General features: G+C 43.9%; 1 protein-coding gene across 2 annotated transcripts in view; it reads right to left on the bottom strand.

The window, feature by feature from the left end:
- The window catches only part of GABBR1 (gamma-aminobutyric acid type B receptor subunit 1), a 353,506-nt gene that overhangs the window by 159,173 nt on the left and 178,069 nt on the right, over positions 1-16,264 (bottom strand). For both annotated transcript variants that reach the window (XM_068250152.1, XM_068250151.1), the window contains 2 exons: positions 6,601-6,761; positions 3,688-3,822 (listed from right to left, as the gene is read on the bottom strand). In XM_068250152.1, the coding sequence (XP_068106253.1) occupies positions 3,688-3,822; positions 6,601-6,761 (296 nt within the window). The remainder of the gene's footprint in view (positions 1-3,687; positions 3,823-6,600; positions 6,762-16,264) is intronic.

The following is a 16,264-nucleotide window of genomic DNA, read 5'->3' on the forward strand; positions in this document are numbered from 1 at the left end:
GAGGAAATGAGGGAATGCAGGGGAGGATGGCTGCAGAGAGAAGAGTAAATAAAGGGATTACAGGGGAGGATGGCTGCAGAACGGAAATAAATGGAATGCAGAGGAGGGTGGCTACAGAGAGAAGAGGAAATGAAGGGAACGCAGGGAAGGAAGGCTGCAGAGAGGAGATAAAATAAAGGAATGCAGGGGAAGATGGCTGCAGATAGGAGAGGAAATGATGGAATGCAGGGGAGGATGGCTGCAGATAGGAGAGATAGGATGGCTGCAGATAGGAGAGGAAATGATGGAATGCAGGGGAGAATGGCTGCAGAGAGGAGAGGAAATGATGGAATGCAGGGAAGGATGGCTGCAGAGATGAGAGGAAATTAGGGAATGCAGGTGAGGTTGGCTCCAGAGAGGAGAGGAAATGAAGGAATGCAGGGGAGCATGGCTGCACAGAGGAGAGGAAATGATGGAATGCAGGGAAGGATGGCTACACAGATGAGAGGAAATTAGGGAATGCAGGTGAGGTTGGCTCCAGAGAGGAGAGGAAATGAAGGAATGCAGGGGAGGATGGCTGCACAGAGGAGAGGAAATGAAGGAATGCAGGGGAGCATGGCTGCACAGAGGAGAGGAAATGAAGGAATGCAGGGGAGCATGGCTGCACAGAGGAGAGGAAATGAAGGAATGCAGGGGAGACATGGCTGCACAGAGGAGAGGCATGTTATTCCAACGCTCTTGTGACCATTGGTAGAGAATCAATAACCTTCACTGCAGACCGATTTCAGTCTAACGTCTGCAGTAAAGTCGGCTGACTAGGATTGTACAGGGACACTTAGCACAGGGCAGGCGTCACTCCCAGGAAACCAAACCACCTAACATTCCAACCAGACAGACGAGTTTTGGGCAGATGTTGAATCTTCCTGCATTTTTCCTGATTGCTTCTTCTAGGCTCCACAATTCAAACCAATGCCTCAAATTTATCTTATTGTACCAACATTTATTTATAGTCTTACCGATAGAGAAGAACGTTTTTGAAGGATAAGAGGAGAGAAGAAGATCGGGGTAGAATGGAAGAACATGGATGAGAAGCAGGAGAAGAGGATAGAACCATGCTAGCCATAGATATTGGCAGAAAGAAGGACAGTTGCGGAAGGCGATATCCTTTGCTTGCTAACTAAATGTGTTTACAAATACATACGTTTAAGAAACTTAAATTCCTGTCTTCAGGTGATGCCATAACATTGAAGAATTGAAGAATGGAATTTGAAGAGGAAATGTAACACAGGATTGAACTTTATTCCAATCAGCAGCCTACAGCCACTTTCCCACGGGAAATCGTTACCATTTCTCCAAAAGATCATCAGGGGGGTCTGTATGGCTGATATTGTGGTGAGACCCCTCCCACGGTGTGATGTCATGACCATGGTCCTGACAGTTTGCTGCCTGTGAGAAATAACGGCTGTTGTCAACTGCTAAGCAACCAGTATCTTTCTTTCTGTGTGTGTGTATATATATATACAGTGGCTTGCAAAAGTATTCGGCCCCCTTGAAGTTTTCCTCATTTTGACACATTACAGCTACAAGTATGATTCAATTTTATTGGAATTACACATGAAAGACCAATACAAAGTGGTGTACATGTCAGAAGTGGATCGAAAATCATACATTATTCCAAACATTTTTTACAAATAAATAACTGCAAAGTGGGGAGCGCGTAATTATTCAGCCCCCTGAGTCAATACTTTGTAGAACCACCTTTTGCTGCACTTACAGCTGCCAGTCTTTTAGGATATGTCTACCAGCTTTGCACATCTAGAGGGTGAAATCCTTGCCCATTCTTCTTTGCAAAACAGCTCCAGCTCAGTCACATTAGATGGACAGCGTTTGTGAACAGCAGTTTCAGATCTTGCCACAGATTCTCGATTGGATTTAGATGTGGACTTTGACTGGGCCATTCTAACACATGGATATGTTTTGTTTTAAACCATTCCATTGTTGCCCTGGCTTTATGCTTAGAGTTGTTGTCCTGCTGGAAGGCGAACCTTCGCCCCAGTCTCAAGTCTTTTGCAGACTCCAAGAGGTTTTCTTCCAAGATTGCCCTGTATTTGTCTCCATCCATTTTCCTATCAACTCTGACCTGCTTCCCTGTCCCTGCTGAAGAGAAGCAACCCCCGAGCATGATGCTGCCACCACCATATTTGACAGTGGGGGATGGTGTGTTCAGAGTGATGTGCAGTGTTAGTTTTCCGCCACACATAGCGTTTTGCATTTTGGCAAAAAAGTTCCATTTTGGTCTCATCCGACCAGAGCAGCTTCTTCCACATGGTTGCTGTGTTCCCCACATGGCTTGTGGCAAACTGCAAACAGGACTTCTTATGCTTTCTGTTAACAATGGCTTTCTTCTTGCCACTCTTCCATAAAGGCCAACTTTGTGCAGTGCATGACTAATAGTTGTCCTATGGTGAGATTCCCCCATCTGAGCTGTAGATCTCTGCAGCTGGTCCAGAGTCACCATGGGCCTCTTGACTGCATTTCTGATTAGTGCTCTCCTTGTTTGGCCTGTGAGTTTAGGTGGATGGCCTTGTCTTGGTAGGTGTACAGTTGTGCCATACTCCTTCCATTTCTGAATGATCACTTGAACAGTGCTCCGTGGGATGTTCAAGGCTTTGGAAATCTTTTTGTAGCCTAAGCCTGCTTTAAATTTCTCAATAACTTTATCTCTGACCTGTCTGGTGTGTTCTTTGGACTTCACGGTGTTGTTGCTCCCAAGATTCTCTTAGACAGCCTCTGAGGCCGTCACAGAGCAGCTGTATTTGTACTGACATTAGATTACACTCAGGTGCACTCTATGTAGTCATTAGCACTCATCAGGCAATGTCTATGGGCAACTGACTGCACTCAGACCAAAGGGGGCTGAATAATTACGCACACTCCACTTTGCAGTTATTTATTTGTAAAAAATGTTTGGAATTATGTATGATTTTGGATCCAATTCTCAAATGTACACCACTTTGTATTGGTCTTTCATGTGGAATTCCAATAAAATTGATTCATGCTTGTGGCAGTAATGTGACAAAATGTGGAAAACTTCAAGGGGGCCAAATACTTTTGCAAGCCAATATATATATATATATATATATATATATATATATATATATATATATATATATATATATATATATAAAATTAACAACCTTTTCGCCTATCCCATTGCTAGCAGGTGTGTTTATAGATGAGCGCAGTTTGCACTGCCCATATTTTTGTTCACGTCTGCCAGCAGTAGAGATGATGACTTGCAGGCTCACAGAGGATCGAAGAACATGAATGAATTACATGGTGAGTATCAATAATTTCTTGGTCTAACTTCTATTTTTTTATTTTTGACTTTGCAATTTCTTGATTTCATTTTTTCTTTTTTTTCCCACTACCACTATCTTTCAGCAAAGTTCCTCTTTACTGAGAAACTGAATCTGCAAATGTATGCAGATTTCCAATAAAAGGCACCCTCTGCTACATCTATCCTTCTTTCTGTGTGCAGCGGAGGAAGTGAGACTCGGGGAAGACAGAGAGAAGGGTAGGATTTGGCAGAAGAAGAGTGAGGATGAGATGGGGGATCAGGGAGGTGTCTGCAGAAGAAATAAAGTTCCAGAAATAAGTTGAGACACTCGGAGATCATTTTCGTTAGCCCTCCCCCCCCCCGCTTACCACAACAAGATGCCACATTCGTGCGGCTTCGGCCACCAGCGTGGAGACACTGCTGCACCCCGGCATCAGCATGATCTTAATGGGGTCATTGTACAGCAGCTCGTACAGGTGTCGTGTGGCCTGTCCAGGGTCACACTGCGGAGGAGGGGAGAGAGGAGACAAGTCATGGACAACAAGTCACAGCAAGACGGACATAGTCATAGTTTTATTTCTGCATCGTGTACCGAAAGTGCGTCTAGATATTGACCCCCCCCCCCCCCCCCCCCAAACATCGCTGTCTTCCATCTCGTGTTTTTCCTCTCTCTCTCCCCATCTGTCTCTCTGCTTCCCCCCCTCTGCCCATTCCTCTCTCTCTCTCTCTCCGTCTATCTCTTCTCCAGAATATTTTACCCTTTCCTCCGTTGCCGTGGTAACAGTGAGAGAGCTGAGAGGAATAATGAGAGCGCAGGGGGTAATCCTTGTATGTGTGTGTGTGTGTGAGAGTGAGAAAGAGAGAGAGAGAGACAGGCTAGCTGCACCTACCACCCCCCACCTCCACTGGCCAGCGCTCTCCCCCCCATGAGAGATGCTCTTAGTAAAGGTCACTCCCGCTGTCTCTAAGTTCACACCCCTCTGTGGATGTCTCTCTCCTCCTGCTGTCTCTTGCCTTTCTCATGCTGTCTCTCCTCCTGTCACTTTCAATACCTCCCTCCTCCACACTTTCTGTCACATCCAGTTCTCCTCGCACTTTTTTTTAGGAAGCTCCAACCCTGCCCCTTCCTCGCAAACTTTTCAAATCCCCTCTCCAGGATTTTATCTTAACCCTCCTCATGGGGGGCGTATTCAATGGTCACTAAATATCTGGAGGCCCCTCAACAAAGTCCCTCACTCTATAAAAGCCACCCCCGGTAAGATTTGCACCATTTCAAAACCTTAGCAAACGCCTCAGTAGATAACATGAAGTACTAATGGCTTTCACAACCATCATGTTAGGGTCGGCCTAACAATATGTACAGTTATTTTATCCTAACTGAGTTGTCACATTGTGCCGGAAGCAGTCGCTAAGAAGCCAAACAATGTTTTGATCCTTCACTGCAGCAGGTCCCCATCGTAGTCATAGGGAAAATGATGGCTTCAGTTATGCTCCCCTGGTGACTTAAACCTATTCTTTACAAGAAAATCTAGATAACAACCTTATATATGGATCTAGTTGCCAATGTTCTACCACAATTCTTGGGAAGTCTTCTGCTGAGCTTTGTTGTATACAGAAAGGTGCAGCTAGGGCTTGGCTCAGTTCTACCACAATTCTTGGGAAGACTTCTACTGAGCTGGTATAGATAAATCTTTACCTATGTTTCAGATACTTTCCAGCTTGTTTATAAAAGTTCACCAAATTGAAGGTGTGTTCATATATCTACTGTCAGGCCAATATTCGCCTTAGATTGCCAACTTTTTTTCTACCATTTACAAAGGCAACCTGTGAACACAGCAGGGCAAGAATTTGCAGGTCAAAAAAAGTTAACTGTACAAAAGTGAAATGAATTGGGACTTGGTGAATATAAAAAAATAGACTTGGACAGGGATCAAGTCCCCAGGTCTGAGGAACACACTTTATGTTTCTGAGAATGTTTGCCACTTTATAAATATGATGGACACTATGAAACCCCTGAAGAACAACATCTGGACCTTTGGAAAATCTTGCGGACTTGCATATATTTAGAGCTAACAATGGCACAAACATGCTTTATGTAGTTCATGATAATTCTTGGCAAATGATGGCTTGGTTACAGTTTAGCACAAGTTGTCAATGTCAAGTAAAAATCTGTTTTGTCTCTCCAGGAACTGGCCATACCTTAACCCTAATGCCTAACCTTCGCCTTATCATTATCAGACTTAATCAAAATATAAAAGCATCAAAACCCACCACCATTTCATTTTTTCAATATTAAAAAGCATACATTTTCGACAGTAGAACATGAAAAAAATCATGATGGCATATTAAATCTCACATGTAGCCACTTTGAAAAAGACCCTTAGGAAACTATAGACCACTACACACCCAATCCTTTTGCTGAACGTGAATGCAAAGCTATTATTGTATCAATATTGTAATCATCGCTATTAAATTAAAAACATTGCCCACTTTTGATCATAAAAAGCCTCCACATTATCAACAGACAACCAAATTAAAGACACAACACAAGACAGGTTTTTATGTTCAGGTGGATTCTGGAGATATTTGCACTGGCAAAATTTGAAAACTAACCCTGGAATTAGTATTTCCGACAACTATGGTAGAAGTTGTTATGAAATTATTTGACTGGACCTAAAGAGGGAGGGAATAGCAGTAGGTCTTCAAGTTGGTCAGTAGACCTATTATCAAGGAGTGAGATTCAGAATCTGTCCTTGAAAACTGGATATCTACAACTGTGGCATGTATATTGATGATAAAAACAGCTTCAAAATATCGCCACACAAGCCGAATCGAAGACATAGGACAGATTTATTAATGGTCAAGTGAATTTAGAAGCTGGGGATATGTCTACAACATTTTAATCGTAAACCTGAAATTGGCATTACCAACAACTATCATAGAAGTATAAAATTCTAATAATAATTTATTCCAGGCCAAATAAATGATATTATCTAACTCATAGAGATAAGTCTTCGAGTTGGTCAGTAGACATATTTCCATGGACAAAGGTTCAGAACCCAACATTGTCCTTGGAAACTGAGGACAGTTGATGAAAGATTCAGAATCCAAGGCTGTCTTTGGAAACCGAAGACAGTTGATAACTACGGATGTGTTATTCATGATATTAAAATAAGCTATCGGTAATATCCAAGTGCAGTATCGTCCTGGATATGTCACAAGACGAGTTGCCACCACTTCCATCCCAGAAGCTCCACTAGCAGCCGACCACCTGCTCTCACCTGGCTGTCGTGATGTATCAGCCTCAGCTCGTACTCCGGCAGAATGTCCCTTCGGTTGTTGACGTCCTCCAGGGCCATCTGTGCGGCGGGGTGACAGGCCTGTCCCCCAGGCCATCCCCCGCTCATGGGGAAGAGAGCGCCCACGTGCAGAGCCTTCTTACCTGAGACCGCACCACATAGCAAGAGCGTCAGGATGGGCACAAACAGCGACACCGACATGACCAAGCAACGGGGCATCATTGGGGGCGAGGGACAGAGGAACGAGGGGATAGCACGCCAGAGGGACAGGGGATAAGGGGAGGCATATTAAGGCACACACAAGCAGACATAAAAAAAAAAAAATAAAGTGCCAAGGGTTAAAAGGCGTGACAGGTGCACCCAAAAAATTCCAAACAGATGGGAGCGATGGAAGAAGGAGCACAGCGATCAACAGGAGACAGAGAGAGACAGCACAGAGGAAACAGGAGACTGTCAGAGGAAAACAAACAGACACCTCACAGGCAGCAAAAGAGACAGCAAGCAGTGACAGAGCCAGCAATGCAATAGCAGGAATAATGAAATAAAAAGGGGGGGAAAAGGATCTTTTTGAGTAAAAATGGGGGGTGGGGGAAGGACCAATCTAGCGAGGCAGCTTTAGACAGTCCGAGACGGCAGAGCGAGACTGCCCATGGCTGAGGCTAGAGGAGCCAGCAGCAGCAGCATCTGCATGATTCCACGCTTGGATATTCTGCAGTCTGTAGAGCGACAGAGCGCTGGGAAGAGAGGGAGCGAGAGAGAGAGGGAGAGAGAGCAAGGGGGAGGAGACACATTGATGTCACCCACGCCGAAGGGAGCAAGGGATTACAAAGAGAATGAGAAATGAGAGAGGGGGAGAGAGGAGGGGGAGGCGGGCAGCCGTGTAGGGGGCACAGGTAATAGACACTCAGCCTGACACATGCCAGCAGGGATGAGCAGAAGGACTGACAGGTACAGCGGGGAGGGAGGGAGGGAGGAGGGCAGCGCAGGAATGGCTGGGAGGGGGTTAACGCTGGCAAATCTACCACCAACATATCACGACAGCCTTTATTTAATGAAACAGGGCAAAGAGCAGCCGAAGTGCAGTTACCTGAGCCTGATGATCTACCGCAGCTTAATGTATACTGCAGCTGGTGATTCTAACTGACTGTCCCGTTTCAGGGGCCTCTGCAGAATTTTTTACTTTTTAAGAAAAATTTGTACGAAATAACACCTTCTAATTTACGGAGCTTATATAAGAACGTGGCCATCGGCTTAGCGCTATTTTGGCAGAATTAAAGGGGACCTGAACTCTTGCACAGGACAGAAGGAAAAACAGAGAAAAATGCACCCTGTATGTATTTAGAGAGTTTAGCCTGTCTAATTTCCCCCTCATCTGTGACTAAGCACTAGTTGTAATTTGATCCCTCAGCTGTGTCAGCTGACTGCCACGGCAGAGAGCTAATTGGTAGGCCCAGGATGTTACCAATATGTCTGCTTCCATGAAAGCAGGAAGTAGACACACTGCAGATTTATTGCAGGATTTGTATCAGCTGTAACAAAGGAATGTTTTTCTGTAAATGTTATCATGCTGTTGCGCATCTTTTAGAGCAGAGAGGAAGTTCTGAGTTCAGGTGCGCTTTAACAGCGCTCTCCTGCCGATCTGCCGCGCTCTATGTTTATAACAGAGGCCATGCGCTGACTGCCAATGTTAGTTTCCACATCCGCGATACATTTACTTGCGGGGTCATCGTATTTATAAAGGGGCGATCAATGTGATTATCCCCTTATAGATCGCTTAATAGCGTTCTGTATCGGCGTCAGCGATGGAAAGTGGATAACAAGGCTGGGTTATTTTGGGGTTTTAACATCCACTTGCTTCTTCTGCCACGGATCGACACTGTGGAAAAAGCGCTAGCGAATTCTTTTATACGGGATGGAACGCTATTTCCTATCCGAGACCCCGCTCCAGCGAAGAGAGCCGCCGGTCGCCACTTTAGGGTAATTACAGCCGGTGATGAAAGCATCGATCTTCACCGTAATTACCTGGATTGCACCATTAGAAATATGGCAGTGTTAAAGGGGTGCTCCGCGGGCAAGCACAGAAGGGCGATCTGCATTCAGATGACTGATTCTTTATAGTTAGGCTCCTATACAGTTATTGGACTGCTTAACCATACATTTAGGAACTACATTTTTTTAGGGAAAACATCGGAAGATGTCTCTGTCCCTTGAAATGTTCAAATTGCAGGAGGGGGGGGGGGGGGGGGCAGGAGGGCGGCTTGTGACAAAAATAATTCAGAATGTAAATGCAAATAACGAACCGTGGAGTGCTTTCGGTAGTGATTTTTTGCAGCATTTTCCAGAGTGATTTCTGGTGATTTTAAAGCACTATTGAATGTAATGCCAGCGATTTGTACAGTGATTGGGATTTGCAATTTCCTTTTCTTTTTTCTTTTTTTGGTACTGAGCAGAGTGCTCTGCTTGCTATAATTGAATTGCTGTTGTTTATCCCCTGCTTATTGCCTGAAGAAGTGGGCTGTGCCCGCCGCAACGCGTTGCATCTTTGGGGTATTTTTAATAAATGTGTATATCTATACATTTACAGTCCTTGGTGTCTGCTTTAATGGAGGCGAGTCCACCACTTCCTCCCAGCAATTTTTTTAAAAATTTTATGTACTTTTATCCTTCTGGCGCCTCTGTTCACCTACCAATATATTTGAGTCCACCCCAGGTGGAGGGGTGATCTACCCCCTTTCTTCCTATCTACAGAGAGCGACTTCTTAATCCTGAGTGAGGACAGGTCTAATCTCCTCACCTGCCTAATGAGTGGTTACCTAGGTGGTAACCCGTGTTTGTGAGTATTACCATCTCACTGTTTCATTTATCCAATCAATTTTGACATACTACACCATATTGGGCTCTCGATTTCTCTTTAACTCAAAATTAGATTATACTCATGAGGTAAATTATCAGACGTTTGATAAAGTGTTTGATAAAGCTCAGTGAATTGAGGCCATGGGGTACAGAAAACGCATACGGAAAACTGACAGACGAGTGTGCTCCCAGCCGCAGCTTATTACACTCACACTGTCCTCCTCTGATGGAACAGAACTGGCTCTGCAGACGTCTCCAGCATCACTACAGTACACAGCACTTGGGGAGGGTTAGAGAGATTGGGGCGTTGTGCTGTACACAAGACCCTGCTGCACACTGAATAGGGACTATCTACAAATCTCTGTCTACAACACTTTGTATGATTTGTTATCAGTAGCTGAGAAGATGCAGTCATTAGAACAGTTGTGCAGAGAATAGAAAAGTTTTACTCTCTGTACCCTTAGTTGTCAGTCCCTCAGGATGGGGCCCCCAGTGGCTTCTGGGCTCCCCTGCGGCTGCATCCCTTGCAGGGTCTATTGTTACGCGCCTGCTTTGTACTGAAGCCCAGTTGCGCCAAAATGCTGCAGTACCTATAATTGCGATTTAGGGGAATCGCAAGCGCTCCTGTGGAATCGCCTCCATTGACTGTCATCATCCTAGCACTAAGATTTTTGCCGCTCTGAAATGAAGATGCATAGCTCAGACGATGTCTCATATTGACCTGAGGAAGCGGGCAGGTACTGTGAAATGCATTGTGTCTCTCAAAGGAAACGCAATTTTTACACCCTCGCCCTGGGTGCAATTTAGCCTAGAAACTGTCCTGACCAGGGGTGGCTAATGAGACGCAAATCATTTTAAGTGGGTGCAAATTTTATGCAGCGTACAAACAGACCAATTCAGATGCTTCTATATTTGATTGGACTACATAAAAACTAGATAAAATTAGTAGGCAATTTGTATCAACACAGAAATAAGATGGCCACTCGATAAGGCAAAACGATTGTTTCCTCTCTGATCTGAGAGGATTCGATATCTGCCACCCACAGCACATCTATTGAAAATCGATTGAACCAAAGCGCTGCACTGCAACGCTACAGGCTGTTGATCTACTGCCCCTCCTGTCCCGCCCCGAATTGACCTAGATTTTTCTTCCTGTCCAATCGATATTTTCAATAAATTTTTGTTCAAAATCGATCAAAATTCGAACGGACATTTGGGGGATATCAATTCAAAGTGATGGAATCTGCTGGGAATCTCCCGGGAAAATCGATGAGTGTATGGGCAACTTTGGTAGCAGCTCCTTGACTATCCCTACTTGCGAGTGGCTATAAGTAACTGCTCAGCCGTATCCAGATCAATTCCTCTCTATTGCATTGCAATTACCGGAAAACACAGGAGGCTGAAGTGCGCAACGCTTTGGGCTAAATTGCCACTTGAGGAAGGACAGGCTCTACTGTATATTAATCACCAGCGTCGTATTAATCGCAGTCCTGGATTCCTACGAGGAAAATACCACTTTGGCCAATTCACTCACTTCAGTGCCAGGACTAGCAGGAAACATTACTTTAGCTCACATAGTTTCTTTATGTGCAGATAAAACACATCTTCCCTCAGAGCCGGTTCTAGACTTTTTGTCGCCTGAGGCAAACTTGTGAGGATGCCACCCCCCATAGGTAGTATAAATGCCCCCAGTATAGGTAGCCTGGAGGGGGTAGCAGCAAGGAAGGGGAAGCAGCGGGCACAGCGGTGAGGAGTCATCCCCCCTCACCTGGTGCTCCGATGCCCACGCTCCCCCTCCAGCTATTTGTTCAGTAATTACCATCAGCCAGACAGCGGGGACAGCAGGCTCACCTACTTCCTGGATCCACCACTGCACTCCACCGCTCACGTCACTTCCTGCAGTGCCGCCCACTGTACTTCAGTGGGCAGAATTGCAGGAAGTGACGCGAGCTGTGGAACGCAGGAATCCAGGAAGTAGGTACCAGCCAGGAAGGGGGAGCAGCAGGCCCCCACCCCTGTGTCCGCTGCCCCTCCTTTCTGGCTGATACCCTCTCCAGCTCGGCACCCCCCCCCCCCCCCCCCACGGCCAGGCAAGCATCGCCCCCCCACCTCTGCCGCCTGAGAAACCTGCTTCACTCCGCCTCATGGGCGGGCCGGGGTACAGAAACTGACGAAGTCTCCTGCCAGTCAAATGATTAGTTCAGAGGTTGAACTTGAGCGGCTGTATGGCTCCTGCTCTGTGCAGGTCATAACTTGTGCATCGAGGTTGGGCGTTTGTCAGCAATCTGTACGATAATGGTGCCCATCCCCGGAATTATAGTTTAAAAAGAAACACTTGATCAGAAAAATGTTATCAGTTATTGCATTTGATCGACTAGTTTTTAAAAATAAATTGAGGTACCATACACAAATGTTCGATTTTTCAAAAGACGATTGAATAGGAAGAAAAAGTTGGTTTTTACTGTATAATAGTATTTTCTTAGACAACCTACCATACACTGTACAATTTCAGAAACAACCACACAGATTTTTCCAACATGTCCGATCAGATGTTTATTGAAAAAAAAAATGAATTTTTGTTTTTTCTTGCTCGAAAAAAGATTCTTTTAGATTTTCACTCTATTTGAACATTTTGGTCAAATAATCAGGAAAATAGAAGGTTTTAATTGTACCATGTATGAGCACTATAAGGGTACCCATACATTACTCAATATTGCGACCCAATCGTTAACCACTTCAGCCTTCAGTCGTTTTTACTTTATGCATCCGAGCAATGTTCACCTCCCATTCATTAGCCTATAACTTTATCACTACTTATCACAATGAACTGATATATATCTTGTTTTTTCCACCCCTAATTAGGCTTTCTTTGGGTGGTACATTTTGCTAAGAGCTACCTTACTGTAAATGCATTTTGACAGCAAGTATAAGAGAAAAACTGGAAAAAAAAATTCAATATTTTATTTGGAAATAAAAGTGTATTTTTCCGATTTTCATCCATCACTATTTACAAGCTTGTAATAATAAAAAAAAATAGAAATATTTCATCTTTACATAGATATTTAAAAAGTTTAGGTAAATATTTTTTATTTTATTGTAATGTTTTTTTTTATTATTAAACATTTTATTTGGGTATTTTTGGGAGGGTGGGCAGTAAATAGTAATTTTTATAATGTAAATATATATTAATATATATATATTTTTTTTTTTATGTAGATGTAGTTTTACTATTTGGCCACAAGATGGCAACCTTATGCTTAGAGTGACATCATGTAAACAAACCTAACATGTACGCTTAGAGGGACGTAGGGGGATGTAGGAGTCAGAAAAAGCAAAGCTTCCGAGAGAAGCTGTCGCTTTTTCTGTGGGGGAGAGGTATCAGTGATCGGGGGCACCATGGCCCGATTCATTGATTCCTGAGCTAACGATCCGTTGCCGGGAGCACGCGTGCATGCGCACGAACGGCCGCGGGAGCACACATGGCCTCCAGGACGTAGCTGTACGTCCAGGAGGACAAAGTGGTTAATTTTATTGAATTGGAAGAGAGCTGGTGCTGCATGGCTTTCTGATCCACCTTTCAAACGATTTCCGTTCAATATCGGTCGGATGGAATGATTGGGAATGCTGGTAAAAATGTATATTTGAAAATGTATTTACCAAAACATACGTATTCGCAGAAATTTTATAGCTGTTATGTGTATATGTGAGTTTTTTTTAATGCATAGATTTGTTTTCGAGGTATTTGTTGAACTGACCCGAGGAAGCAGACTAGTACCTGCGAAACGCATTGACTTACTTTGTACCTAGAATAAAATTCTATTTCCAGTATGACTGGTCTGTAATCTTCCAGAGAGGTAAGAATTGCCTTTTTTACATTTATAGGTAGTTCCTGTCATATCAGGCACCTTTACCCTTGTTATTATCCCAGCATAAACCTTCACGGTAGGTTCTGGTTTATAGCTTAATACAAAACTGTAAATATCTGGTGTGTGACCATTCAGGTCTGTGTACAGACCTAGAGAACCAAGCTGGTTTGGTTATATTCCTGCCTGCTCAATACTTTGTAAGTATATTTTAACCTTCTTAGCGGTAACCCCGAGCTGAGCTCGTGGTTAGCCGCCGCAGAGGATATCTCAGCCCCTGGTGGGGCGATTCGCCCCATTTAAAGTGCTGTATGCGCAGCTAGCACTTTGCTAGCCGCGCGTACAGCTTGATCGCTGCGGCTGCGGAAGAGGTCCCCCCGCCGGAGCCCTGTGCTGCCCGGACCAACGACTTCCAGGCAGCGCTAAGGGCTGGATCAGAGGCGTCTGACGTCAGGACAACGGCTGACGTCCATGACGTCATTCCGATCGTCGCCATGGCGACAGGAAAAGCAAAACAGGGGAACGCGTTACATACGCTTTCCCCTGTTTGCTATTGATGCCGGAGACGATCGCACTAGAGGGACACATGCGCCCTCTAGTGTTTCATGTAGCTACCACTGGTAGCTTTACATGAAACAAAAAAAGAAAAATTAAAAAAAAATGTATTTCTGCCTATTTGGCAGAATTAATGAACCGCCAGGAGGGTTAACCACTTCAGGACCAAACGGATTTTCACATATCAGCACAGCTCCCGTCCATTCGCCAATAACTTTATTTCTACTAATCACACCTAAATGATCTATATATATTTTTTTCAAGACAAATTAGGCTTTTGGTGCGTGATAATTTTGTTTAGTAATTACCTTATTTTCTCCATTTACCTTCATTATAGCTTTACAATAAACAGTGCTAACTATAAGTTAAACCCACACATGTTATTTGCTTATTCATCCTTGTTATAGCAAAGTTTAGATTATATTTCTAGCACAATGCATGGTGACAACATTGTATTTGGAAATAAAGGTGTGTTTTTCTGTTTTTGCTTTCTCATTGTACACTATCGATGATTAGAAGACCTTATTTGCAAAAATAATAGTAATATACCCGTATGGCATACATATTTAAAAAGCCAAGTTCCTAAGGTAACAATATACGTTGTTTCTTTCATATTTTGTCACTTTGTTTTCATTTTACAAGTCCTTTATTTAGGTACAGAATATGCAATTGAATTTCCTTTGGGTCAGTTTGTAACTAAAAAGAATACACAAAACATGGGCCTCAACCCTAAAACACTCTAAACTCTATTCTACTACTTATCACGGTTAAAATGTTACCACATATGTTTCTTGTGGTTTTGCTAAAACTTTCTCAAATTTGATCATCATTTTGAAAATGACTTGTTTTATGTTGGATTGAGTTTGTCCCTCCCTATTTTTTATACGACGTGTGTCCAAAGCTTTAAGACACACCAAAATGTATCCTACAACTCGTCTTGGTTAAAATGACACCACAAGTGCCTCATTTAGTAACAAACTGGAAGTGCACTCAACACAAATACATTGGACGTTTAAAAACGTGGTTAAAGCAGTTCTCAACTCAGAATGTCCTCTCTGCTCTAAAAGATAAGCAACAGCATAATAACCTTTACAGAAAAAAAAACATTTATTTGTTGTGGCTGATAGAAATTCTGCAATAGAACATTAACAGCAAAGAAAAGTGTCTCTTGATTTTGTTTTCAGTTATATAGCTTTATTTATAACATTGCATCATTCTGAAACAGTTGCAGTTTTAAAACTGGGCCATATGCAATTGACCTTCTCACCTGTGTTTTCTCTTAGGTGATAGTTTAACAACTTATAAATAAAATGCCCTTTAAAACACCAGCAAGCAAACAAATACTCAGGAAAAATTGGACAGTTCTTTTTCACCTACTTTTTGGTACTTTTTCCATTGCGAAGCGCTACAAAGTTAATTTAAATTGAAGATGAACAATTATCTCCTAGGAGAAAACTCAGGAGAGAAAATGAATTCCATATGGGCCTCTGTCTTTAAGCTATAAAACAAAGCAGAAATAATGACTCTGAACTGCAGTAAAACCTTATCTCAAGCTGCCTCTCACTGTTTCTTGGCTGCTTAAAGGACTTCCTAGGCCAAATCTAAAAAAAAGTTAAATACCTGCATCACAATTGAATGCACGGAGGACGCCGTCTGCACCCTCCGTGCCATTCCGCTGGGTCCCCGCCGCTCAATAGCCCCCCCTGGCTGGCTCCCGACCGCACAGCCCGGGTCGGGCTCTCCTGCCTCCACTAACATGAGCTGGCCGCGGCTGCGAAGTCCGCAGAGCCGCGAGTGTGGCTGTGCAGCTCTAGGGCCCCCCCTGATGCACGCAACAGGAAACAGCTTGTAGCATGGTTCAGGGGGTAGGCCCTAGAACTGCGCAGCCGCTCTCGCACATATACGGACTGCGCAGCCACGGCCAGCTCATGCAACCATGTTAGTGGAGGCAGGAGAGCCCGACCCGGGCCGTGCAGTCGGGAGCCGGCCAGGGGGGCTATTGAGCGGCGGGGACCCGGCGGAATGGCACGGAGGGCGCAGGCGGCATCCTCCGTGCATTCAAATGTGATGCAGGTATATTAACTTTTTTTTAGATTTGGCCTAGGAAGTCCTTTAAGTGCTTCAGAAAACAGGACTTTATTCAACCCAGTGGGTTGAATAGCTCAGAGCTCTTTTGCATAGATGACAACTGAAGTTTCTTAACTCTTCTAGTTCTGGAAAACAATATGAGACTCTTTTCTTTGCTACTTATGTTCTATTTCTTAGCTGTACTACACATACAAATCATTATCCCATAAGTTTATTTTCGCTTCAGGTTTGCTTTAAGTCCCCAAATCTAACATTGTAGGAGATTATCGAGAACCATGTAATGACCT

The sequence above is a fragment of the Hyperolius riggenbachi genome, chromosome 8, assembly GCF_040937935.1.
Source record: "Hyperolius riggenbachi isolate aHypRig1 chromosome 8, aHypRig1.pri, whole genome shotgun sequence".
Classification (NCBI taxonomy): domain Eukaryota; kingdom Metazoa; phylum Chordata; class Amphibia; order Anura; family Hyperoliidae; genus Hyperolius; species Hyperolius riggenbachi.